The 27,557-nt window shown below is 40.2% G+C and overlaps 1 protein-coding gene across 1 annotated transcript; it reads left to right on the top strand.

Moving 5' to 3' along the window:
- On the top strand, window positions 1–26,058 carry ADGRG7 (adhesion G protein-coupled receptor G7). The gene is made up of 16 exons (XM_074163854.1): window positions 1–109; window positions 3,845–3,952; window positions 8,540–8,671; window positions 9,476–9,585; window positions 12,030–12,185; window positions 12,699–12,790; window positions 13,111–13,229; window positions 13,323–13,436; window positions 15,224–15,384; window positions 16,799–16,948; window positions 18,272–18,384; window positions 20,247–20,602; window positions 22,191–22,272; window positions 23,286–23,447; window positions 24,432–24,588; window positions 25,834–26,058. Exons 1-16 carry the CDS (start codon window positions 1–3, stop codon window positions 26,056–26,058), a joined length of 2,346 nt encoding a protein of 781 aa, XP_074019955.1.
- The last annotated feature ends 1,499 nt before the right edge of the window (window positions 26,059–27,557 follow it).

Here is a 27,557-nt window from a genome sequence, read left to right on the forward strand (position 1 = left end):
ATGCCTTCACTCCGCTGGGACAGAATATTGGTTGGAATTACTTGTTGTGTAGTGACCGTGACCCTTTGGGCACTGTGTATTTGGCAAATTGTCCTCAGGTTTGAAACAGGTAAGAAATATAATTCTACCCAATTTGAGGTCTATTTGAGCTCATTGGGTTCTTTTTCCTTTCCTTAAGTATTTAAACATGATTGCTGGTAAACATTATTACATCTTTGCCGTAAGCTTCTTAGGTGGAAACATTTTTCTTCTTACACTGATGCTTAAAGAAGTACACCAAACTTTGCATTCTGCTGTAAAACAGAATAGGACAGCGAATTTCCTTGTATTTTCCTTGTAACATGTTTACACTGTACATGATTCCTCTGACCCAGCTTTGAGAAATGTCTTGAAATTTTCTCACCCTTCTGGGACAAATCTGATTTACTTTTCAAAAGACAAAAATAAACCTCTAGCTAGTCTAGTAAATTATATTTTAAAGAGGAAATATTTGGCTTTGCACATGCTTATCTGTTTGCACACGTATAAGCAGAACATGTTGTGTAGCACCTGTTCGTGTTTTCATTACAACTTGCATTATAGAAGAATTTGTTCAAAGAATATCGGAGATACTGGTTTGCATATTCTATACCTGAAAATCAGGTCAATGCACCCTTGTCAGACACTTCTGTGCGCAAACTCGGAGCAGGAAGCTGTTCAGTGTTTCCTTTCAGCAAAATACTTGCTATATTGACATGATACAAAATTATGCATGGACCTATATTCAAAGTTCATAGAAAAAATTGGATACTCCTGAGTGCTTGTCCAGCAGGGAGTCAGATATGATTGGAGATCAAGAAGCCTAGGGAAAAGCATATAGGAGGATACATTGTTATATTTACTTTAAGAGATTTATCAGATGTTTGTAGGGAGGGAACATACCCAGATCCAAGAAATAGCACAAAAGTAAACAGCAATTATTTAATGTAAGTCATTTATAATCTACCTTTGCTAATATAAATATATGTTCAGCGCTTTCTTTGACTTGATGGAGCTAAACCCAGATAAGATGGGAGTTAACTCTCAGTGCTGCTTGGGGATACCTCTGCTTATGCCTAGGATTTACACAGCTGCAGGCAAATGTACTGCTAGGAATTGGATTTAAACTGCATCCACTTCAGGGATGGAGAATACCTCCATGTCCACCTGATGCATTGCTTTTTGTGCATAGTTGTAATGTTTCTTCTTTATACAAACTTCAACTGCAAGTATTAGCATTAACTGTTCCCACGATGCTTGATTAACAAAAACCCCAACAGTTCATGATGACATAGTATTATACAAGAATCTTTTAGTTTTATTTAAAAAACATAGTCAAAATCAATGTGATTCTTGAGATGATTAATGTCTGCAAAACTTAAAAGCCAAAGACAAATTAAAAAAAAGATGTTTTCTTACTCCTAAAATAAAACCAGAACCCCATGATTTTAAGCCAATGCCACAATTACTGGAGCCTGATGAGTTTTACTGCGTGTGGGGTAGACATGACTGCATTAGTCAGCTCAGGAATTCGTATTTGTGAAAGACAGAGATTTCCCTTTGCAAAACAAACCCCAAAAATCTTTGCAATGGTACGTGAGACCTTGAACAGTAGCCTAAGAAATGTTACCAGGAAGCACTAAATAGAGCCACAGTTTCGACTAGCATTAACAGATCCCGCAAGTGTCATGTTGTTGTTACAGAGGGATTCCTCTCGAGAAGGCAAAGGTAAGGCTGATGCTGTTTGCTGGCACCTGCTCTTTGCTACAGCTGCCACACAGCCCGTGTGCCTGAATCTCCAGGGTTAAACGCTGGACTTCTTACCCCACAGCTTTGTGCTTTTCTGTTTTACTGCTTTCAAAGGAGCGTCAGCCCTAATCTTTTCATCTTTCCCTTTCCTTGCACTCGTTTTGCCCCGGCTGCTCCCCTGCCCTGCTCCTCGGCATGCAGCCCAGGGTCGGTGCATTTGCAGGGCAGCAGCGCTTGCTCCCTGGTTTCAGGATCCTCCGCACCAGATTACCCTGCCCTGTCGCCTTCTGCCTGGCTGCTTTGGGAAGGTGTTCAAGAAAGATAAAGGCTTGGAGCTGTGCTGCAGGTTCCCCAGCGTTTTCTGGGTTCTCAGGCTCCCCGTCCAAAGCAAGCAGCTGAGCCCCGGTGTCGCTCCTCTGCCACACAGCCCTATGTGCCACAGGTATGTGCCCAGCAGGTGAGCCAGCGCTGCTGGGCAATGCGGCTTCAGCTGCCCAACCCAGCTCCGCCAGATACAGCCGTTCTCCGCAGCTGCTTATCTTGGGCCACCCAGATCTCAATTGCTGGAGGAGTTTTCCTTTCCTTTCTGTAAGATTTCCAACGGAGAGACAAAGTGTTTTGAAAAGCTGATGGCTAGCGGAGTCATTACCTAGCGACACGTAGATGTTATTCCACTGCCATCATAGACAGCTGGCTGTAATGTAGCTGAGACAGCCTGAAACACACATGCTAAATAGCAACAACATGAGCAAGAGCCAAGCAATGTGTGCCAAGAACAGAATTACCCCTGCCACGTGGCACATCCCCCTATACTTTGGAATAATCTTCCAGTTATATGAATCCCATTAAAGAGTAAGAAGTTAGGCAATCTTTTTAGTTCAGTGAGAACACTAGAAATACACAATAGCACATGTGTTCCTGACAGCACTGTTTACTTTTGAATTTTCTGGCTTGGCTTTATTTGTCAGCATGTCAAAACACAGGCACTACAACGTCAGATCAAATGGCAGTCCTCAGCTCCACTTTTCTGCATAATTTCAAGGCACAGACTGCACCCAGTGCACAAGTGCGCAATTTCCACCACGTACCTTATGGGAAGAGATTCCGACTCTGTCCTTCACTTAGGGACTGGGTGAGATTAACTGCGACAAAACCTTGGTCCCTGGAGATCCCCCAGGTCTTGGACCTATCTCAGAGCCTGAGGTCCATCAACCCCTTCCCTGTTGCAATTTCTGCTGCAGAATACCCCTTAGCCGTTCAAGATTTGCCAATCACTTTTTAAAGAAACCTTAACGTTTTCAGAGCTTGCCAAACACAGCAAATACTATGGTATGTTCAGAAATTTCTAAGATCTGCAATTTCTCTGCTATTGCTTATACTATGTTTATTTGTCTCCTGAAGCTGCAGCAACCTGTGTGACACCTACTTCAAACAAAACCCACTATTTCTGCTAAAAACCAGCACCTGTTCTGGACTGTGGATAGAGGTTATGGCTGAGATTGAGGCACTGGTTTTTATCTGTTTTATCGTATAACGCCTGGCTTGAATCAGAGTATGTCTGGTTCTTGGATGTGTGACTATCCACATCCTTGTTACCATTCCGGGTCCCTCAGCACTGGGAATCTGTGGCCCTGCTTTGTCTTCTTGCTCCTGTGAAATCCTGCAGAAGTAACTCAGGCTTCAATAAAAAATAAATAAAAATAAATAAATAAAAAATAAAAACAGGTTCAATAGCTTGAGCTTTTGGCAGCCTGGAGGTTCACACCATCCCTCCTGCTCGTCTAGCTGCTGCACAGAACTGTTTCCACCTACACTGTTGAGGGAACGCAAGATAATTTTTGAAAGCTTTAACCTCACATTCATGCCATTGGTTTTAGGGGTAAGGAGGAACCAGTGACTGAGTTCCTGGGAGAGACTGTTGGTCGCATATTTTATTTAGCTGAATATTTTTTAGCTGAAGCTTCAAATAAATCGTATTTGTTTCTTTCTTTCCTTCGTCAAATTAGATAGATAGATAAGTGTTTTTATGTACATATTTATGAATAGATCTTTATCTCTTGATTCTTTATTTACACAGACACTACAGGACCTGGGGTACCTCCGTGCTTCTGCCTCAACAATGGCATCTGTCGGGATGGAGCCTGCGTGTGCCCAGAGGAGTGGGTGGGATCTCATTGTGAGATAGGTCAGTACATGCCAGGCAGCATGGGCAGTTGATGTCATTTCTGGGAACCCCTTTGCCCTGAGAGGCCCCAGATCTACCCCTCCCACCTTGCCAAGGCCTGCTCAGCATGGTCAGATCCGCAAGCAGTGATGTGGCTCTTTACGCTAGGTGAGGCCATATCCTTCACCCACTTCTGTTGCTCTTTCAAATGAGTAATATATCTGAGGAAGACATTACAGGTTTCAGTTGTCTGTGGCCTGTTTCTAGCCAATTTGGCCTTTGTTTGAATTCCTCTGTTTGGAGATCACAATTACTTGAAAATCTGATTCAGACCTCAGTGGCCAGTATTGCCATGTCTAGATCTGCCAGTGTTTAAGGGACACCATCCAGCTCAGCACCCTGCAGGACAATGCCTGTCCTCAGATCCTGCTGCCCCTGGCACTGGTTTTGGATGAGTCAAATTTCCAATGCCTGGCATAGCACTGGCCTGGTGGAATCCCATTTCAGTCCCCTCTGCCACAGCATGGCATCTCTGCACTGCTGTAAATGGAGCAGGTTCTCCCAGCCGATGTTGGGACAGTGCCAGCTCACTGAATGGCAGTCTCTCCGGAGCTGGTAAGACCCTCAGCTCATGCTTTCCAAGACAACCACCCACACCATGGCCAGTATGACACACAGATATGCGGTCATGTGTCAGCTGCACCTTTGTCAAGTGAAGTCACATGTCTGGTCAGAAGGATGTTGAAAGACCTGCAGCTTAACCAGGAAAATATTTTTGGTGAAGACTCCTAGGTAGATGGAAACTTCAGGTCTTCCATGTCATTTCCCTTATGTCAGGATAGGTAGCACATCCAACAGACAATGACAGGTCGGGTGGGTTCATGACCAATTGGAACATTTGGGCAAAATGCTTCAGGGAGTTTGGCTTAAATAATCATGGATGGGATTTCAACATTGGAAACAAAGCATTATGATGAGACTGTAATTCCCTATGTTCACTCCTCTGGTATTCTGTGTTTGATTTGCTGTGAATTGCCTTAAAGAATAGATTTTAAAAACTATAGTTATTAAAATACATGAGGTAAGAATGTTTGGAAAGGCATCGTTAATTTGAAATAATAACAAACATTATTGCATTTACAAAATCTGAAGTTTACTCAGTTTTCCTGAGGAACGTTTATATTGCCCATCTGTCTGTTGTTCCACCTTCTTGGCAACTTAACTTGCTGACCAGTTTCAACTAAATTCACCAGATGGTTACAGGTCTTTAAGGTCTTGAGATTCTATGAGGTTTGCACATATCACTAATTGGGAACAGAGGATCAACCCTGTAAATACCTCACTGAGAAAAAGGCAAGGAGACTTCTGCTGGCGCTGAAGAGGTGGGGGCCACATGGCCAGTCAATCCAGTCTAGCCACTAAGATGCATAGCTCTAAACTACCCATGACATTTGTCTCCTCTCCACCAGCTAACAAAATAATGATGTGTATTTCATGTACTGGGAATCTAAAGATGGTAAAACACAGAGGTGCGGGGCACTGAGGCATGATGGGGCATGAAGAGTGTGGGAATATAGTGCTAAAGGTGTTGGGGAAGCTGGAAGGAAGTGCAGTTGAGTGTTGGGGGTATAGAGGAGGTGATCTGATTTATTGCCAGCAGGAGAGAGCAAGGTGTAGAGGGTAGATAACTTTTGTAAACCAATTACTTTTGTTCCAATGGTGATGGAAAATTTCCACTTGGTTCATATTTCATTCCCTTTGTACATTATGTCATGGTTACTTTCCTTCACAGATCATGAAAAAGGGCTTGGTTTTCTTCCTACTTGTTTGGGTTTGTTTGTTTTTGTTTTTTTAAAAAAATTCTGGAGCAACTCTACTGAAGTCAGAATATTTGCAATAATTTGAGATTTGCATCGGTGGGGAAAAAAAGTACCAAACAATTTTATTTCAGATGGACTCGCTTTTGTAAGTCCAAAACCAAGTGTTTAGATATGTATATAAACCAGCCCAAAACACTTTCACATCAAGGCCTGAGTAACCAGAAAGATAAAAAACAAAGCTTCAATAGGTACTCATATATGAATGCATACTTATTCATGCATGAATGTAGCAATTTATTCCTGGCTTTCATCTGTCAGGAGAAAGGCAGGATGACCACAAAAGTATTCAAATCCATGGGTCTAGACAGGATTCATTCAAGACTGCTGAAAGACCTGGCCGTTGTCACTGTGGGGCTGCTATCTATCACTCACGGTGATCAAGGGAGGTGACAGAGAACTGAAAATAGGCCATCATTATGCCCACCATTATGAAAGGCAAGAAGGAGGACTGGGGGAACCATAAGCCAGTCAGGCTTACCTCAGACCCTAGAAGTATTATGGAGCACATCCTCTTGGATTATATTTCCATGCATGTGAAAGACAAGAAGATAACTCGGAACAGTCAGCATGGATTTACAAAGGACAAATCATGTCTAACCAACCTGACTATCTTCTATATGAAATAAGTGGCTATGTAGACAAGAGAAGAGTAACAGATGTAACATACCTTTGACATCATCTCCCTTAGCATTCTTGTATGGTTGGTGAAGATGTACAGGTTGGGTAAGTGAACCATTAGCTGGGTTGATAATGAACTCAACAGCCAAGCTCAAGGTGTAGCTCAAAGGGGCTTGATTGGAATAGTGTAAAAGTAGAGTAACCTGCTGGTTGATACTAGGCCCAGTATCATTTATTGTCTTCATCAAAGACCTGAACGCAGCATGCCCCCTCAGCAAATCTGCAGACAATGCTAAACTTGGGGCCGGGTAGAGGTATTGTTGATACAGTTAATGGCAGAGCTTCAATGCAGAAGAACCTTGAGAAACCTGAGGACCATGCCAACAGAAACCTCACAGTGTCCAATGAGGACAAGTGCTGATCTCCATGCCAGGGACATTGGTACAGACCAGGAACTTGCTGGCTGAGGAGCAGCCCTACTGGAAAGTACACAGAAGTGAGAGTGGAGGCCAAGTTCAATATGAGCCAACAGCGTGTGTTCATTACAAACAAGGTAGAGCAGCTGTGCTACGTGAAGGGAGACAGGTTGATGGACACTATTACTCTCCCCTTCCTGACACTGGTGAGGCACCACTGTGAAACATGTACTTAGTTTTGCCCCCTGGGCCCCAGGCTAAAAGGACTCAGAAAAACTGGAGAGGGTCCAGCAGGATGCAGTGAGGATGGTGAGGGGCCTAGGGCAGGTGGTCTACAGGGGGCATTTGAGGGAGATGGGCTTGTTCAGTGTGTTGCAGAGGAGGCTGAGGGCAGAGCTAATAGCAGCTTCCAGCAAATTGTGGGAGTTGCAAACGCCATTGAATCCAAACTCTTCTTGGTAAGACCAGAAGGTAAAGTAAGGGGCAGGAGTTATAAATTGCAGTTTGAGAGCCTGAGATTAAGCACGAAGAGAAATGTTTTGGTTAGGAAGGTATTATGTCACTGGAACGTGTTTCCTAGTGAGGATGTGAAGCCTCTGTTTGGCCTAGATGCCCTCCAGAGGCTTCTGCCGTCTCACATTTTTGAGAAACCTCACCCTGCTAATCACCTCCTAGCAAACAAGGTTCAGGTATGGCGCTATAAGGCAGACCTAATCTTTGCAGAGTCATGTGTTTTTCTTTGTACATAACCATTTCTATAGAAGGCAAGTGTCATGGGAAACTGAGACGTTATAGAAAGCAAGACCCACAGAAAGTTACGTGACTTGGCAAAGAAGCCTGTGCCACAACATGGAGAACAATCCAGGTCTCCTGAGCCTCCCCTCCAGGACCCTGACCATAAGTATGCTTCTTTGACTCAGTCCTGCTAATGGGGCACGATCAGCTGAAATGCGGTCTGAATTAGCAAAAAATTAGCAAAACCAGGATGTTGCAAGTCCTAAGACCAAGCAAAGATTTTCTGCCTGTGTTCTGTGGTATTTTTTTCAAGTGTTTGCGGCATTGTAAGGTAAATTTGTGTTATGTTGCAGCGGTCTGGTATGACATGAGAAGGCAATAGGCTGCTGTACTGGGTCAGGCCACAGGTGCACTGAACTCATCATTCTGCCTTTAGATATATCAGGTGCTTAGACAAGGCATGGGGTTTGTGGTGGCCACCTCATCCCATTCCAGCAGGGCAGTGACTTCCTGAATCTGCAGAAGTCGCATCCAGCCCATCATGGTTCAGAGTCACCAAAGGACCATCCCCCATTAATTGTCCAAACCCTATTTGGAGCAAATGTGTATTTTTGCCCTCTGCTGTGGCATTACGTTACCAAATCTGGTTTGTGCCTGGGTAACAAGACTCTGGAAGTGAAGCTTTATATCCTTTTACAAATTTTGTAGGACCAAGGTGGTGAAAATAGGTGAGATGGCAAAAAGTATGGGCTTTTAGGGTTTCAGTGACTTCATAAATATCACTTGTAGCAGCTCAGCAGCTTGACTTTAGACAATATTTATCCAACTGCTTTAATTTCCTTTAGGGCAAATGATTCAATGAGCTTCTGTTGTTTCAATACTATTTTATTTTTGAAATTTGGTCCTTGAACTAAAAAATTTTGATCTGGATGTATGTTTTTCTTTTTCCTTCTGTGCAGTTAATTTCTGTGAAGCCAGTATCTACACAGCGAACATGTCTGAAAGCATTATAAAAAACCTTACTTTTGAACGGATTATAGTGGGTAAATATGGCAATTCCAAAGAAAAATGTGAACCTGATACTATGAATGGTATGTGTTTCTTTCCTTTCACTTCTACTTCCCAAAAGTAAATGTAAGGTTTGTGAAAGATGTCAGATTATTAGACCCAATGAGAGGCTGGTGTTTGAAGCCAGAATAGCATAGATCAGGCAGCAGGAGCACACACCTTATCACAGAGCTTTCTACCCCAAAGGCAGAGAATTTAAGGTACGTGTGCCTAGTCGTATCCGTGCCTGTCTGGGACTGGGCTGAGAGTCAGTTAATATCTGCTCCTGAACAGCCCTTTCATAGAAAAATAATCTACTTATATCCTAATATTTAGCATTAGGATTCAGGATGCTTTCCATCAACTGTGGTTCAATGAACTGTCTCAGCTTTCAGAGGCTTTGTAGAGGAGTAAGTGTTGCACGGCTGCTCCACATACCCTTTGCATTTCTTTCAATGACACATAAACTATGTTTTTCAGGACATGATAAAAAGTCTTTCTGATAGCTCCACGATGATGCCTCTGCCTCCCATTTAAGAGACGTGTTTCTGCAGCTCTAGCGTAACTAAACTTATCTGAATTTGGCGTGAATAACATCAGCATCTCTGATGAGATTGTGTATATGAGTATAAAACACAAAAAGTTGTGTTCTAAAGAGAACAATAACTATTTAAATAATTGATCGCCACTTGTAACATTGAAAGACTAATATTTTACATGCAAACAGAAAATAACACTGGATAGGGTGTCACACCCATAGTACAGTTTTAATTACCAATGAGGTCATGTACATGTGAGCCAGTGCTTCTGTACTAAATGTGTATCTTTCTGCTTTTACAAAATTATAGGTAACTCTTCAATAGCAATCCGGATGTGCTCCAGAGAAGGGAGAATTCCTACCTTAGGCCCCCCAAAAATTTTGAATTGTAATGAAAATCTGGACTCCCTAGCATCACAGGTAATCTTCAATTAGTATTTAAGCAGCGTCTGAGATTCTGCATCATCCCAAGGGAAAAAAAAAAAAAAGATAGGAAATTGAGGCAGGAAATATATGTATTACGTTTCTTAAAACAATACAGAAGGCAAAATGAACGACCAAAGCTTTTTTTCAGTGGCATTCTTGGCATGTGCCTGCTTTGCAAATGGTCTGAATTTCCAACAGTGATTATTTTATTTTGCCTGGTTTTGCCTGAACACAGCATCCCATTTCATATTTCTTAACTGGCCAGCAATTTCCTCAGTCAGGTTCTCTGTTCACAGCAAACATCTCTGAATGGAAGCAATGCTGACCCAGGATACCAAATCGGTTAGAAAGTGGAAGGGATTTGGAGAATGTTGGCATGAGGGAATGAAGTGATGCTGACACTGACACACTAGGAAGGGTTAAGAGTGAGGCCTTTCCATTCAGTCCTGTGATCAGCTGAACATGGACAAAACACTTCTGTCCCTCAGGAATTCAAATTCAAACTCTTCTGTATGAATGACCTACAGATAAAATCCTGATAAAATCCTTAAACCTGTAAGTCTTGCTTTAAGGCTTTTAGCTCTGCCATATCTACAAAACATGGAGAGCTGAACATGACTAAGCACATTACAGAGAGTGACTGCTTCTCCTTTTCTGCTTCTGTGCTTCGTTTCCTTATCACTAGTCCCAATGGGGGGAAAAAAAAAAAAAGAAAAAAAAAAAGAAACCAGCTACAGTCCCTTTAAATAAGAGAAGTCCCTTTCATCATGTATTTTTGCTTGACTATTGTACCTTCAACACAATGCTTTGCCTGCCTGGATCCTTTGATGGGAAACCCTTGAAATCAAGGTCATATTTTCGCAGTACATGGCCTTCAATAAATGGTTCAAATGTCAAATCTTCTCTAAAGTAATATATGATATTAGTAGTAGCTATTCTTAATGCTAATAAGATACAACATAAGGTTGCCTCATAAGGTTATTCTGCTGCAATTGGTAATTTGGGGTTTTGTTACACGTTGTGATGTCGTGCTGCCATCTAGTGAGTCCAGGGCAGCTCAGGGTGCAAAGGGGAATGTGAGGAAACGGGAGGAGGAGGTGGTCGTGCTAGTGATCCAGAGCCCAGGTTTGAAAGGATTTTATTCCTTATAAATACAAATACTTACTTTGAGTACAAGGTCATGCTAAAAGTCAGAAGTAAGTATAGTGAAAACAAGCATGCACGATGGACTCTTTGTTCATGTTGCATATGCAGATGTTTTCAAGTCAACTAATATAATCTCCAGTAATTATAAATGCAAATTGCCTTCCTCCCTATGCAACACAGTCACCTTTCTTTCCTACCATTCCAAGCTTTATAAACACTTCAGAGCTGCATGATTGAATTAATCTTGATTTTGGTAGCTTCCCAACATAAACAGTATGAGAACAATTCAGTTATTGAAGCTATTCAGTTAAGCTATTCATTGACTGGATTAGAAAAGGGATGGATGACTTGATACACTATTTAGTTGGTCTCCATAGCCTACAAAGGAAATTCTCCTGAAGATAGCTGATTTTCCTTCTCTTTAAGACTTACTGTTACCTACCTATACCTTCATATACAGCTAATGTCTCATCTTTTCTTGTGTTCACACTCTTAAGATACTATAGCCATTTACGCTCTACCCATTAAGTGCTAACTGGCTCAAACTGGACCCAACCAGTGCTTCTAGCAATTCTTCTTATTATCTCCAGCACCACAAGATTTTCTTTGTTCTTCTACTTTTATTCCAAGCTGACACTATATACAATGTGCTGAAGTGAGGATAATGTTCTCGGTGCAGGTTATGAGCACGGTGTTGAGAAGCACGATTATTCCAGATGACATTTCTCAAGTTCCTCTGATGGCTTTTCAAAAAATCATGGTCTGGTTAGTTAAAGACTAGTGAAAGGTGTATAGAAGTTGATAGGCTCAGTGACCTCAAGACAAGGAGGAGATCTTGCTGCTGTTTACAGATACCTCATGGCAAGGTGTGGAGAATGATGGGGCCAGGCTCTTGTTCAACGTGCAGAGTTTTAGGATGAGCGGAAATGGAGACAAGTGGCAACATGGGAAACTCCAATTAGATGAGAAAAAATTTTTCCTCTTGACACTGGTCAAGCACAAGCAGGTTTCTGAGGGAGGCTGTGGATATGCAGAGTCCCTGAGCAGCCTGGTCTCAGTCAGCCCTGCTGCACCAGGGGACCTCCAGGGCTCCCTTCCAACCCAAGCTACTTCAGGAGTCCATGAAATCATCCCCTAGGGAGAATTTGCAAATGCCACATACTTGACATGAACAGAAATGATTTAGACCACCAATTATTTGTATATTTTGATTTTCTGTGAGAACGTTATAGAAATGGTGACTCTTTTTCCTTTTCTCATTTTCTTTCTTTTGAATGGCATTTTCTTAACAGGTTGAAACTGTGGACTCTAGCAATGTTTCAGCAATTGCAAGTAACACTCAAATCCTCACCTCCATGCCAGACCAACTCACCACAGAGAACATCTCTGCTGCTGCGAACATTGCAGTCCAGATTCTGAAAAAGCCAAATATTTCACAAGACTCACAGGTGAGACTTATTAAGATGAAAATAAGACTTTTGTGGCTTAGTATTTGGGATATCAATTCTGTCCCCCCTCTACCAGGAGAAGGAACGTGCACTTTCCTCTTATAGCACCACAACCAAATGCATTCATTTTGCCATTTAGCAGAGTTATTTAAGTGGCCTTGAGTGCATATTTGTGGGATCACTGCTGGGTCAGTTCTCAGAGCTGAATGTAAATTTGTTTCTTATCAGCTGTTTAGACTTGCATATATCTGAAATTCTTATACAAGCATCCTTTGATGTTTAAGTTAATCATTTAATCCTTACCATCTAAGTTAAGAAAAGTCTGGTATTTATGGACCCATTGGTGCAAAGCTTGTTTTCTCACAAATGGCGTCCTCTGCTTTGCTTACTCTGTTCTGTGTACTTTCAAGCAATGCTTATTAAGTGTTCTCACTTTGCCTATCCATTATGTAGCACATGGGGTGGTTTATTTTAATTGCATTTGAATTTGCCTTTTTTTTCTGCTTGTCTCAGGCATCTGTGGCAGTAATGGCTACAGTGAGTCAACTCTTGGATGCCAATGAAACAGAATTCAACCACACTAATCTTGTCAACATTACAACAAGGTAAATTTAGCTTTTGCCTTTTTTTTTTTTTAGATGTAGTAAACTGCATTTTCTTTTCTGTTTCAGGATAATGGTGGTTCATGGACAAGTCGAAACTTTTTAGTGTTCAACTCCAATACGCAATTTCTTTGATTCAGTAGATTTATACCAACATAAACAATTTTGGCTGGATTTTTCTGCTTTGGAGAAAGGATGAGGATAGAGAATGAGAAGCAGTTCCCACTGGAGAACCGAATCAGAGAGGAAGCTCAGAAACTGAACCTGTAGCCATATATTAACAAATAATGGTAACTTTTATCTCACTCATTATTTCAATGCAGCCTCACAAAAACAATGGAGGAATTTTCTTTCACTGCCAATATCACACAGCCCAACGTTGCAATCCAGTCTGCTCCACTGAAGTTAAGCTCCTCTACGATTCTGTTTTCGGCACGGAGAGGTAAGTCTGTGTGTGTTGTGGGTGGTGTTGGATTTACTTGGACAAGGCAGTATATACCACAAATACTAATGCATCCACTGATAATTTTTGCAGATACAGCCCTGGGATATTATCAGTCCACAAAACTAGAAATAAAAGAAAATGTTTCTGGGCTTATTGGTGACCTCAGTACTGAAGTTCAGATACTGTTCAACATTATAAATACCAGTAAGTTCTTTTTCCTACTGAAAACTTCACCTTCGAAAATTTTAAATGAACATTCACTAAAAATCTCCTTTGAAAAAAAAAAACAAACAACTTTAGCCAATATAAACAATTATATGTTGGGTTTTTTGCATGCTGATTCCATAAGTTGGTACAAGAAATGCACATGTCAAATGAGTTGGATAATCTTATTTATAGATTAATGCACATGTACAGGTAATGGCCAGAATGCTTTTGGTGTTTTGGACTTTTAAATTTGTTTTGTTTTCTAAAACTGAGAATGTATTGAATCTCTGACTATATCTCTACAGATATCAAGATCAAGAGCCAGTACTTATGTACCTTGCCTGACATCCAAAGACATCAAATTTTTCAAATAAAATTACTACTACTGTCAGGTGTTAGCCAGGACATACACATCCTCACACCTACATATTGGGATAGTCTTCAATGGCACGATCACATGAGATTTTTCCACATGTTCATTACTTACACTCTGCAGTGCTTGGAGGATAAATTGGTGTCACCCAGGAGAAAAACAAAGCAAAACATAACATAACACAACAAAAACAACTTGCAGCTCCTCTGCTTGATTTGCTGCAGAAGCCGATGGGTGTGAGGGAGTTGAGCTTTGAACATATGCATTTCTATGACATGCTAAAAATCACAAGAGTTTCAGACTGGGCACCTGAAACCAGCAGACTTGTGCTCAGTCTCTCTGTATAGTGACAGTAATACTAAGAGTATACGAGCATACAGCACAAGAGTATAATGAAGACTTCATAATGCTGAACATTATTCGTATACAAACTTACAGGGAAACGAATAATTCAGTCCTCTCATCAAGGTTAGAAAAGACTCCAAGAGATAAATCAGGTAGCCCCATACACCCATCAATGACAATGAAAAAAACCACTGAATAGCTCATTAATTGGTCACTGTCCTTTCTGTTCACTGCTTCAGAAAATAATCCTGTTGAAAAGCAGTATGATCATGTAATTAAAGCCTTTATCATAATGCTCGTATATCATAACACTTCCCTCAAGAGAGCTAGATTGAACGCACAGCTTGTCTTAAAAAATTGATTTTGTCAATATTATGCAAAAATAGATTTCATCAATATTATACACAATTATTACATTTTGTAGATAAAATTACATTAGTCTCTCGTGATGATCAAATCAGTAAGAGATCAAATTACTCTCTCTTGATCTTAAACAAAAAGTATAAAATCAAGAGCAAAATACATTATATAAACCACTTCCTCACTTAAGCAGCAATTAAGACTAGTGATTTAAATCACTTAGATTAAATGTCTCTGATTTGGTAAAAGAGTGTAAAAGAAAGAGAGTCCAAAAGTTGAATCTGAAGGCAAAAGTCCAACCAACTTTTTTTATCGTCTGACTTCCTTCTAACTGTAAATGTCCCTGGTGTTACTATTTCTTATTTAGTGTTATTAAAAGCCTGGCTATTTAGAGTGTATGTGTATATATTGGGATATTATTTTCCCCATTACCAGTATTTTTTTATATTTTTTCCTAGAAATGACATTAAAAGAAAGGTAATAATTATTTCCACACTCCCACTCAGCAAAAATTGAAGATGACTCTCTTGAGATACATAGAAAGAGAAGCTCTTCTCTAATTCTTGAATGGATTCTAAATAAATATCTAAACAAAAATCTGCTGTAAATACTGGATGTGTGAAACAGCGTAGCATAGGCTTCTTCAAAAGCTCCAGCTTCTCTGGTATCTGCTATCCATACCTACTTTTCTGTTTTCCTCACGAAGGTTCATCACACAATGGAAGAGTTGGCTTTGTCTTGTATCAAAATGACAAACTCTTCCAGTCAAGGATTTATCGTGGTCACAATAGTTTCTCCAAACAAATCGTCTCTGGCAACATCGATAATAGAAATTTCAGCAGTGTTGAAATAGCCTTCAGTCCCAAGGTAAGCCTCCATAAGAAATGCCATGTTCAGTTTGAGCCAGAGGCCGCCCTTGCCCTACTACCTGTCTGCAGGGCTTAGGGAAAGAGACTCAAGCAGAGAGGGGGTTTTGGCATACTGCCTTGATTTCTGGCAATAAATGGTTGAGAAAGTTCGTGGGATGTATAGGCAACATAAGTGAAGGGTATTTAGATAACGTGACATAGAAAACATTCTACATCTTTTGTATTTAACGCCTGATATTACTGACTCAGTACTGCCAAACTATGACGTTGGCAAGCAAAATTGCATTCCATAAAAAGTTATAGGTATACCAGAGTGCATTTGTCCTAGGCTAGATTAGTCCTAAATCGAGAATGAAAAAACCAGGTCCCTTGGAGGACAATTTTTCTTTCCATATGACTATCAAAATTTTTGAAAATACAAAAAAGTCATCATGACTGGCATAGCCCAATACACCTACCAATGTGGGGAGTGTTCATTTTTCATAGTATCTTTTAACTCCTGCTTCCAGATAAATCATTGTGTGCTTTGTTTTGACTTCCACCCCCAGGAACTGATTTCAGATGTTACTGCTTTCTTGCAGGAAATGCTCTATGTGAGTGTCTGTTTGCCCAAATAAGTGAATCTGTAGTTAATATGTACTCAGGTTTAGCATGGTTTCTCCAGAAAACCATAGTTGGCTTCTTCTTACAATATTAAACAAAGGTTTTAAGCTCAAATACATGAGTATGATAGATCACTAATCATCATCATGGACCCATACAGTTAGGTGATGTGGGAAACGTGCCATTTCTAAGGAAATCACTGAAACAAATGTATAATTGGTTTTTTCACTCCTACTTTTATTTCTCATTTTTAATGGAACTAGCTAGTACTGTGAATAGTTGCTTTCTTTACTTATTTGCACTTCAAGCTGCTCACTGCGTATTAAAAAGCAGTTCTAATTGCAGTACCCTGTAGAAGTACCCTGTCTGACAATGCCTGCGTGCAGTTTGACTGCTGTGCTGCAGGAGGGGAGGCCATTCATGGCATTTATCATTGTTTGCTTCCTGTTACACTGTGGATTCAGCTCCGGCTGGCAGTAATGTAATAGTACTAATATCTTAAAGCTGTTTGGCTTATGCAGAATTCATCTTGCTTACTGCCTAGTGAATGTGCTTCTGAACCATAATTACCTGAATAATTCACAGAAATGGGTAATTCCATTGGCAATCTTGACTAAGGCACAAAAAGTTCAAAATGCCAAATGATGCTGTTTCTGATATAATTCATAAAGTTTACTGGAAACCTCATAAATCCCTTAGTAGCTGTCAGCTCCCCTTTCAGAGGTTAATTGTCAGTACGTGCTGTTTGCTGGTGCTTATCTGTTTATATTTCTGTAGCCACTTTTTCTCCTTGCAATCCCAATCCATAGTACAACACATCCGAACTGCAGCTGCGTGATCACGCCTGTGTCTTTTGGGACTACACTGTCAACGACTGGAGCACTGCCGGCTGTGCAAAAGGAAGAGACCAGTTCTTGAAATGCAGGTGTAATCACACTACAAATTTTGCTGTCCTGATGGTAGGGCATTGTCCTTTCTTGAATTGGAAGAGTTTGGGGGTTTTTTTCATTTGTTTGGTTGTTTTCAACTGTAAGACCAGGATGCCAATGTAAGGGCACAGGAGCGCTGAGCTGGAAGGCACAGGAGTTGAAGGTATCCTCATGTACCTTTTTTTTTTCTGTCCTGTGGTAGAGCTGGCAAACTGCGGACATGCGAGTTGTCCCCAGGCTGCTGGAAAGCCAAACGTATTGGCCAGTCCTGCCTTCCTCTGACACAAATTGTGGCTGTGCCCAGCCTGCCTGTGCACCCCAGCCGCAGGGAAGGGCTGGCGCCATTCATGCCCCTGGCTCAGCTGTGGTAGCCTCCAGCTCTGCACCTCCGTTGCTGCAGCTGGTTGTTAAATGAGTGTTATGTCTAAAGCCTCAAGTGCCCCAAGATGAACAGTAGAGTAGCTTGGGATCTGGGCTTGCTGTGGCACTGCCTTGTGCTGGGTAAAGAACTCAAAGTATTTCGCATTACCTACTTCCTTTGCTTACATGTTTATAAAAAGGAATTACTCTGTAAATATTAAGCCTGCTACCATTAAGTTTTTTATATTACCCTCTTGTACTAAGATGACTATTTAGAAATGACTGTCTGTCTCTGACGTTTGTTATTCTTTCGGTATTTGTTTCAGCTTCTCTAAACAAAACACTCCCTGGGTAAAATCACATATCTGTGGCCACTGGCTTCAGCAGTGCCAGGATTTCAGCGTTTCTTTTTACTCTGTCCTCATAGAACAGCATTTCCATATTTGTAATATTTACTTGTTTCTGTACTTCCCTTTATCTTATGCATGTCCTTATTGCACAAAATGACTATATTCTAGAGAAGATTCCCATCTGTTTATGTAAAGACAACAGTATTTTCTGTTTCACTGAAGACATACTGCTTTATTGTCTCTATACAAACAAAGACTGCTTTTGGTTTGTAATTCTTTGTAACAACTTACCTTTAGACCTTATCCTCAGAAGCCAAAATTCAGAATGGACATGAGGACCAAAAGTTAAAGCTACTTTTTCCAGTCTCTGTCACCTTGCATTTTTCTATGAATAATTTAATCTGCTATTTTGCTAAATATTTGGTTGACATTGTTAAGTCTCTTTTTGGACTTCTTCATGAAAGAAGTTCTTCTCTAGTTTTAAGGCCCAGAATAATTTTGTGTGATCTGAAAATTTTGGCGGCAGCTAGCAACAGTCATAACTTAACTCAAACACTTTTGTTTCTATGTGCGTCTAGAAACACAAATTTTAGAAAGAAATTTCTCTCTTCTCATCTTATAACTGATACAATTTGTTTTCTAGGCCTTTCAGATCAAATATAAATATGCAAAGCCTTTGGAGTATATTTCTTACACTGGTGTTGGATTGTCCATGGCTGGACTGGTCATTACCATTTTGTTTCAAATATTCACTAGGTAAGAGTGAAGATAGAATCATAGAATGGTTAGAGTTGGAAGGGACCTTAAAGATGTAAAGCTGCAAGTTTTACAATATGCTGTTACAATATTTTGCTCTGTATAAAGTTTGAGGAAAACAAAGTAGCCAGTTTAGAATATATTGCAATATTATTGATCAGCAAATAGTATTAAAAAAAGAGCTAATCACGTAGCATAGCTTGGGGAGTAACTGTGGCTTACTGGTTAAAGTGAAGACATAAGATGTCTCAGCCATGCCACTCACTTAGGTGAAAATTTAACCTTTCTGTTAATGTTAATCTTTAAATGTGAGGAGGTATATGTGTGTGTGTATATATATATATATATATATATATATGATTATTATTCAATAAATCCACCTTCAAAAATATGAGCTTTGACAAGAAATAATAGAGTATGGAAGAGCCCAGTATGGTAAAAGGCCAAGCCTTTCGTAGGAAACCCTGGGAATGGTTGCTGAAAAGAAAAATCTTTCCATCGCTTTGACAGGGCAGCTCACCAGCTATAAGATAACAAAGCAGGCAGTGTGTGCTACAGAGAATCAAGTCAAGGGTTGGACCTTTTACCATGGGCTCCCATCACCATGTCTGATCTCTGGGTAATGTCCCAGAGTGACATATGTCCCATCTACATGGGGTGAGAGCGGTCTGCCATTTCTGACGCATTTCATGTCCCCCGCTGCCTTGCTGACGTCTCTGTTGACCAGGCAGTTGACAACACAGACCCAGTGCTGTATTATAGCTACGCTGGCCCATGCTACACGGTGAGGTGCTTAGTTCATGACTCCCACTTAAAAATGTATAACAGTATTCCACCACCAGCATGACCTCCTTTTTATTATCCTGTATGGCCTATACCCTGGTATTACAATGTCTAATCAGTTATCTTTCTTCTAGATAGTTACCAATATGCCTGTTATGTTGGTGTCTTCATTTAAGGCTAGTTATTTCAGCCTACTGTCTTTATTGCTTATACTTTTAGCATTTGTGTAGAAGCATATATGTTTTTCCTCAGGTTCTCTTCTTGCTAGCCTATTTAAATTTTACTCTGCTTTCTGATGCCTATTTGACGGTTTCTATACTCCATTGCCTTCTGTTTACAAAATATCTGTAGATAACACGATTTCAAAGCACCATGATTATACAGCAAAGGAAGTTATATACACTGCTTGTGCTACAGTTTTATTGTGAGTGTCTTAATTCAAATACAATTGCAGCAAACTTCCTTGATGGACATGTCCATGATTAATGGTGCCATGTGATTCCCCCTTGAACAAGGAGCAAAGTCATGCCAGCAGAGTTGTAGTTATCGTAGATGAATGCGTGTTTCTCATCCTGCTTGCACTAATGTAGATTTGGAGCAATTCCACCAAGGTCAACATATTTATGACTGTAGGAACTTCCAGACTCTGCCTCTTAAATCCATTTATGAAACAGTTGGAAGTGGAGGCTTATTATTCTCTTGTACCTTGAAAAGTGTTTAGAAATACTTGTCTCATGCTATTTCACCTCTTAACACTGAAGAAAAGGTGTTAAAAAAAAAAAAAGGAGTGGAGTGGAAAAACCAAAATGCGTCCCAGCTGCTATTGGAAAAGGCTTAGTCCTAACAGGTGTGGGGTATTCTCCGTTCTAGTTGAAATCAGACAAAACTGATAGATTTGGTAAGTTGTCTGAAAGTAATGACAGTGTAGAATTCTGCAAACAAGTTATTGCTTTGTTTTCTCTATGTGTTAAAGACTGCACACTCCAGCTTGCCTTTAATATCAATGGAAATGAGGAAGTATTTTATAATTTTTCTTATTTTGCTCTACTTTTTCCTCCTACATGTATTCTTACCAATAGGAAAACTCGAAAGTCGTCTGTAACATGGATGTTAGTGAGTCTCTGTTTCTCCATGCTCATTTTTAACATCATCTTCATCTCTGGCATTGAAAACCAAAATGCCAGGAATCACAGCAGCGATACCACCAGCTACTACCAGCAATATGATACCACCAGTAACACCTTACTCACATCTGACATGGTAGACCCCCCCACAGACTCCTGGTGTACAGCCGTGGCTGTCCTACTGCACTATTTTTTGTTGGCGACATTTATGTGGACAGCACTCAATTCTGCCCAGTTGTACTTACTGCTGCTTAGAGCCATGAAGCCCCTGCCTGGACACTTCCTCGTAACCATGTCAGTAATCGGATGGGGTAAGATTTAAAGTCATATATATGGCAACTCTTACCAAAGTATCGGTACATAGTACATTCAGGGAGAGTTGTAAAGATAGGAGATCAGCAGCAAGCAATTGTAACCAGTGTCCCTCTGGTTTAGCGCAATGTGATTTAATAAATAATCTCCTGTTACTGCTCACGCTACTGGTATAAACTGAGCTTGTTTTCATTGTCCCGATAGAGCACTGAAATGGAGAGCTTGTTCACTGGCAACATATGTCTGGTTTGTGCAGGAGAAATTTTCACAGTAATCAAGGCATTCAACAATCTGGTTTTGTCAACTAAGCAAAAAAAAAAATCTTTCCGATACAGTGATTGCATATATGGACTCAAATTCTTCATTTAGATACCTCTGAGATTCCTCATGACCTCAGCCAGGGCTTTGCATGCATCCAAAACCAGGAGTGACTGACAGTATTTGTTACATGTTATTTATTAATAAGCAAAGAGCACATTCTTAAGTCAGTACAGCAGTTAGCAGCAACACTGCAAGCTGAAAAGGAACTACTTGGAGGACTGAAGAATGCAGACAGATGCCCACTAGGTAAAGTAATATCTCAGCCTCCTTCAAGAAACTCTTCTAATACAGTGCAGGAATACCTGCCTTTTCTGTGTTGTGTATTCAGCTTGCGTGGTGTGTTGTGTCTGATGGCACCTACCAAGATGTTTCAGATCCTGATTGTTTCATTATTATGTTTTGGATTTGGGTGGAGGTAGAGGCAATTCCTGTAAAACCTTTAGAATTTGGACTGCATGTGCAAGCCAGAGAATGTTCAGCACAAGCTGTCTGGCTATGCATCATTGTGGTCCATGTATATTCACATGATAGCACAGCAGGAGGTTCATCACCGTGTCCTGTGACTAGTTACACATGTCCAAAACAGCATGATTCTGACTCACTGCTTTTCAGATCGAGTTTGAGAGCACAGCAAATACTGGGCAATCTGGAAGATCTCAATTAGGGCTGAGGGAGGAAACAGACTTTAAGCAGCAAGTTTATTTCCCAGATAAGCCCTTGTGCGGGAGTCTCCTTCCCATGAGACTTGCTGCTTAATGAACAGGGAGGCAGGAGAGATGAAAGACACAAAGTGAAGCAAAGGCATGGAGGAGACAAGCCCACATTGACATGCTTCTCAGCAGGTGAAAGTGATGCTCTGCATCAAGCTGGTATGAAATGTAATGGTGCTTGGTGCAGAATTTTCTGAAATTAGTTTCTCACTGCTGACAAGAGGGTAGAGGATTGTACAGCTGTGATGAGAGAGTCGGCTACAGCACAGGAAGGAGTTTGTCACCATTGGCATTGTCTCTGGAAGCTGTGTTGAAGCTCTTTAACAGCAAAAATCAGCAAGTCACGGACATGAGCAGTCCTCAGAAAAGTAGTGCTCACAAGCCTCAGTCCTGCCTTTTCCCTAGGCTATGGAAAACCCACTTTGCTTAGTGCATGGCAGATCAAAGAGACCTCTTAAAATCTATGGATTTTAGGAGGCAAGAAGCGATTTGTCTGGAAGGGGGGTACGGCTATGCAACCAAAAAATAAATTGCTAATGTCTCTCCTATTAATTAGGAATTCCTGCTGTAGTAGTTGCAGTAACACTTGGAGCTACTTACAGAGAAGGAAAAGCTTTAAACTACCGGCAGGAAGAATTGTAAGTTCATGTATTATTACAACATTTGCTATCCCATACCTTTTGTGCTGGCTTATTATTAATACAACTCTAGATTTATTGTTGGCATACTATTTTGTTCATCTAAGTACTTAAAAGAAAACAAAACTCTTCACTCAAGTTAAACATTCACTATAAGGAACTGCAGTTTCTCCCCATTAAGGATTTAGGGTACTAGATCACCATCTGCCTTGAATCCTCCTGCAAGATCCCCTGTGACTTTAAATGGAAGCTGTAGATGCTTTTAGCCTACCTGAAATCCAAGACCTTCATTTGAGGGCATAACTGCATTTCAGTACCTAAACTTAATCCTCCCGTTTATTTAAAATCTTTCTGGCCAACATAACTATATCCCTATTCACCCTATGTTTTTGGTATCTGTATTCATTTGAGTGCCTGCATAGCAAAGCAGGCTACCAGGCTTACAAGTAACCTAGGTGGTAGTGGCTGATACACAACAAAGGTAGACTTCTTTCAGAAATGTAAGCACAAACACCCTTCCACATGGTGGCCATCTTACGATACTCATTTAGGGAGTGTTGACTGCTAACTTAAGATTATTTGGCAATTAAAAAAAAAAAGAGGTAAAGATTATTGCAGGATAACCCTCCCCTCCTGAAGTTGCCCCTGGTTTTGTTTCAGCCTTTCTCCACTAGGTCTCCCCTATTACTCTTTATCTCTACTATAATATATACTCTAAAGATAAACTTGCATATGGTGGCCAGATATCTATTTGGTTAGCTATATTGCACCTTATTACATTTCTCTATGAAGTTTGTTTGATAAATTGCTTTGCTTTCCCCAGAGAAAGAGAAGCATGATTGAAAACCCTCAGTTCTCAAGGAATGGTTGCCTTTCAGAGATGGGTTAGTAAGACCTAGAAAGCTCTAGGAGGTCTTTGAGGATGAGAAGTGAAGTATTATTTTGTTTTGTTTTGGTATTCTGAATAATATGTCCAATGAATCTTTTGAAATGCTCTCTCTTTATATTAAAAGTTGCTGGCTTGCAGCACTGGATCAAAATCAGAATTTCAGTATGCAAAAGCCCATGTTGTGGTCATTCCTCTTGCCAGTAGCACTCATACTCCTGTTTAACATCATTGTCTTCATCAAGATCACTGTCTCTGTGATATGGAAGAAGAACGAGAATTTGACAAGGTGAGATGGCATAGGAGTCCTCAGATCCTTCAGCAAATGTATTCCTTGGTCTCTTGTCACCAGCTCAGACTTTCTTGTCACAAACTCAGATTTTTGACAAAATCTTTTGTTTTAAAGAAATGTATACTTAAAGCAGTCAGAAAACAATTTCCATTGTTGCAAAGGGTCAGACTGTTCAAGTGCACATCAATGAACACTTTTCAGGCTTTTGCCCCCCTTTTTTTTGGGTGCAGTGTCACTCAACTTCAATGAAGGTTGTCCCTGATATAAATCCATATATGTGAGAGCAGAGCTGGGTCCAGCCAAATGAGAATTACGAATTTCTCAGCACATCTGAACACCAGGCCAGTTCTCTAGCAGCTTTGAACCAGATTTACCTGCTCAGTTCTACACCAGCAGTCCATGTATTGTCACAGGCTGTGTCACAAACTCTGCAGTGTCCATTGTATTACTTAAAAGGGTATTGCTTTAATTTTATTAATCCCACAGAACTCATCTGTTCAATAAAACTGCATCATTTGATCATTCCTTTTATGTACAATTTCCACAGTTGGAACAAACAAAATACCTTATCTCTGACTCCCCTCAGGCTTGAGAGAAACTGGTTATCCAAAATTCACTGGCAGCTTATTCTCATATTGAAATTTAAGCACATTTGGATCGAAGTTACAAGCTTTCTAAAAAGTTTATAATAGCTAACGTTAATTTTCAATGCTTCTTGTTGCATTGGTAGATCTCAGTTTTCTGTTAAAGAAAGATATAGACAAACTACACACTCCAAATACAGATTATTCTGGTAAACTTGGTTAGATTTCTTTTTCTGGATTTCTTCTTTGGATGACGTCAAACAAATGTAGGGAGGCGTTATGTTCTCGACTCAGCTGAATCTTGGCAGTATAGCCCCGAATAAATAGAAAGTTTAAAGCTCAAAAAGGTATTAAATGGTACAGGGAAAGAATTAATAACGTGTGTATGTGTTTCTAGGAACAAAAAGGATTCGTCTATGAAAAAGATGATTGGCACTATCTCTATAGTGGTAGTGCTCGGAATCACTTGGACAATAGGCTACCTCATGTTAATAAATCATGAAGGAACAAGTCTTGTTTTCAGCTATCTGTTCTGCATTTTGAACGCTACCCAGGTAAAGTATTTAGCAATTCTGAGACTAATAATAGAGATAACGAAAAAAAAAATAGTCGGATTTATTTGTTCTACGGCTTGGTATAGCCTGGGAACTTGTTAGAAAGCAGTTATAGGGATTCAGAATTTTTGTTCAGAAAGGGATGCTATCCTTCTGGTCTGTTACTCATAAATAATATTCTGTTACCTTCTGGTCTCATACTCATACACAAAACTCTTCCCATCGTGAAAATCAATGTGGGGTTTTATTTCAAGGTCACCACTGAAAACCTTCCTGTCTGAGTGGCTTCTCTCCTACAAAATCACATATAAAATTTTATTCAGAACAAATATCAGGAAAAAACTTACGCATCAGCTGTGGGAAAGAGTCCCAGGGAAGTAAATAGAACTTCATGGCTTGAGACCTTTCACAGTCATCCTGGATAAGAGCCCACAGGAACTCTATTTCCCCCACGGCCCTGCTGGATTCTTGGCTTTATATTTATATTCATATTCATATAGGGCATACGAAGTATGAAATACTTGGAGCAATGGATCTTTCATTATTACACCACTGACTATTTTCTACAGAACAGCTAATTGGAAATATGTGAAAATTCCCCCCATCCTCACTATCGGTTTGACCTACTGAAAGCTGAGGGTGTGTACACCAGTGGGGATCAGATCTGCAAACTCTCCGTGCAAAAAGTCCTGAGGTGAACATTACTGCACTGATGGATGGATTATACCCATGATTTAAAACTGAAAACATGAACAGGGAACAGAGATTCATTTATTTAAAGCCACAAGCCTTTTTTTAAAAAGAAAAACAACCCCAAAGCAGCATACTCCCGAATAATACTTGAAATGAGAATTTAGAATAACAGGTATAGAAATTTTGAAGTCCTGCTTCCTTCTGTGTGTGCCTGATTGAATTGCTGATAGGGCACACCAGCCACATCTAATTCTTATGGTGTGCCCAAGCAGGCCTTACCTTCCTCCTACCCAGCAGAGGATAATAATACGATCCTGAGATGTGCTAGCTAATCCATTACACAGCGGAAATGAGATGACTATAGTTGCAAATCCATACTTACATGGAATAATTTTCCTATTGAAAGTACTTCTTGTATGTCAAGGTATTAATGTCATTGTTAGTAGTTACTGAAAATTATCTTGTGGTTATTTTTCAAGTCAAACAATATCAACTAATCTTTTCCGGTTTGATCAGCAAAATATAAACTCCACATTTCCATTTACTTTACAGGGACTTCAGATTTGCATTCTGTATACTTTCAGATCACCAATCTTCAAGAAAAAAGTTTCTGAAGCGTTTTCTATTTTCTCGGTGCCAGGGGTACCACTGTCTGTGCATTCGAAAACCTACCACGTTTCAAAATCACAGCGTGCAAAACACTCACAGGAAACTTTCAGATCAACCCAGACTTTTTCAGACACTATTTCCTTGGCTACCTTCCCCAACTCCAGTTAGAAACCGGTAAATATGTGAAATATAATCCTGCATTTTCCACAGTTTATTTTACATAGGTATCTTGAATGATGGACATTACTACACCAACTGCAGGTAGCTCAAAATAGATGATAAACCAAGACCACCAGGAGACAAAAGCAGGACCACATGCTAGCAAGACAGTGTGACTGTTAAGCCGCGATGCAGTGCTAGATCCTCTTCATACTACACCAAGGAAGGTCTTTGAAAGGAGTTGAGGTTATTAGTAGTTTTATATTACAGTACAGATGTATAGAAGTTGCTCTACTCATGCCCTTCTCATTTTTCAGGCTTGTTGAACATGTTACCTCGCCTACGCACTGTAGCTCTCCTCTCCCTTTTGTAAGAACAATTTTAATTTGGTAAGAAGCCGAAAGGTAGATCAACAAACAGCACAGTTCTTAGCTCTGGGCCCAGATTCTACTTACTGCTTCTGTAATATGTTGTCTTGGTCTTTACAGAAGAAAATGTGTATCTTACAATGGTCTTTTAAATTTCCCAGCTAAAAATTCTTTATTATAAATAGTAATTTATAATTATAATTACAGACAAAATATTCTGTTTTCATATGAGAAAATGAAAAAAAAATTACTTGTTTGAAGAAACTGGCTAGGAAAGAAATTCTTTATCAATATGTAACATAGGTCCTATTTGCATCACCCCCAGCATTAGCCTGTGATAGGAAGCTCGTTGGCTTTCAAAGGCGGATAGGTGTTACCAGAATAGCAGCTGGAGGGCTTCAGTTAGCACCGTGCTCTGAACGGACTTAGGGCTGCCCCTTTTTCTCCGTCTCTCTGTTCCTCGGCTTTATGGGGAGCTTTGAAGAGGAGTCCCTTGACCTTGGCATTAGGAGCTTGGTTTCTAAACTTAGGCTATAAGTAAATACAAATTTTCCCCTTCTCCACCCACCTTGTATTAACATTATTCAGTACAAAAAGCTTGAAAACAATGTCAAAGGGAGAGGGGAGAAGGGTTTCTGGATGTTGAAGTGAGGAGTAAGGGGAGAGCACCTTGACAGACGGAAGCGTACGGTGGCTTGAGCGCAAGCGGTGTGTGAAGTGCAAGCAGGTTTTCCCACTTTGTGGCTCTGAGAAAAGTGGCAAGGCCCACTGGAGAATGGGAATAGTTATACTGACTCATCCCATTCTCTTCTATGTGAGAAAAAAGCCTGAGAAATTTAGACAGGTAATTTTTAAAAACATTATTTCTTTATTCTGTTCTCTAAACAAATATATTTATATGTTTTGCCTTCTCTGGCTTTAATAAAATAAGCACACCCTGTTGAATTTTAAATAATCTGGTTTAAGAAGTGTGGTCAGATTTGCCTCTTGCTTTCACTTTTTCTGAAAAGGAATGTGGTGTGTTCTGAAAACATCCAAGCTGCTCCGAATAAAGTCATGGGCATGATCAAATGCAATGGCTCAACCTTTAGGGATAGCATCTCTGAATACACTGGATATCATACTTGAGACTTTCTGAAT

Source organism: Numenius arquata, chromosome 1 (assembly GCF_964106895.1).
Source record: "Numenius arquata chromosome 1, bNumArq3.hap1.1, whole genome shotgun sequence".
Taxonomy (NCBI): domain Eukaryota; kingdom Metazoa; phylum Chordata; class Aves; order Charadriiformes; family Scolopacidae; genus Numenius; species Numenius arquata.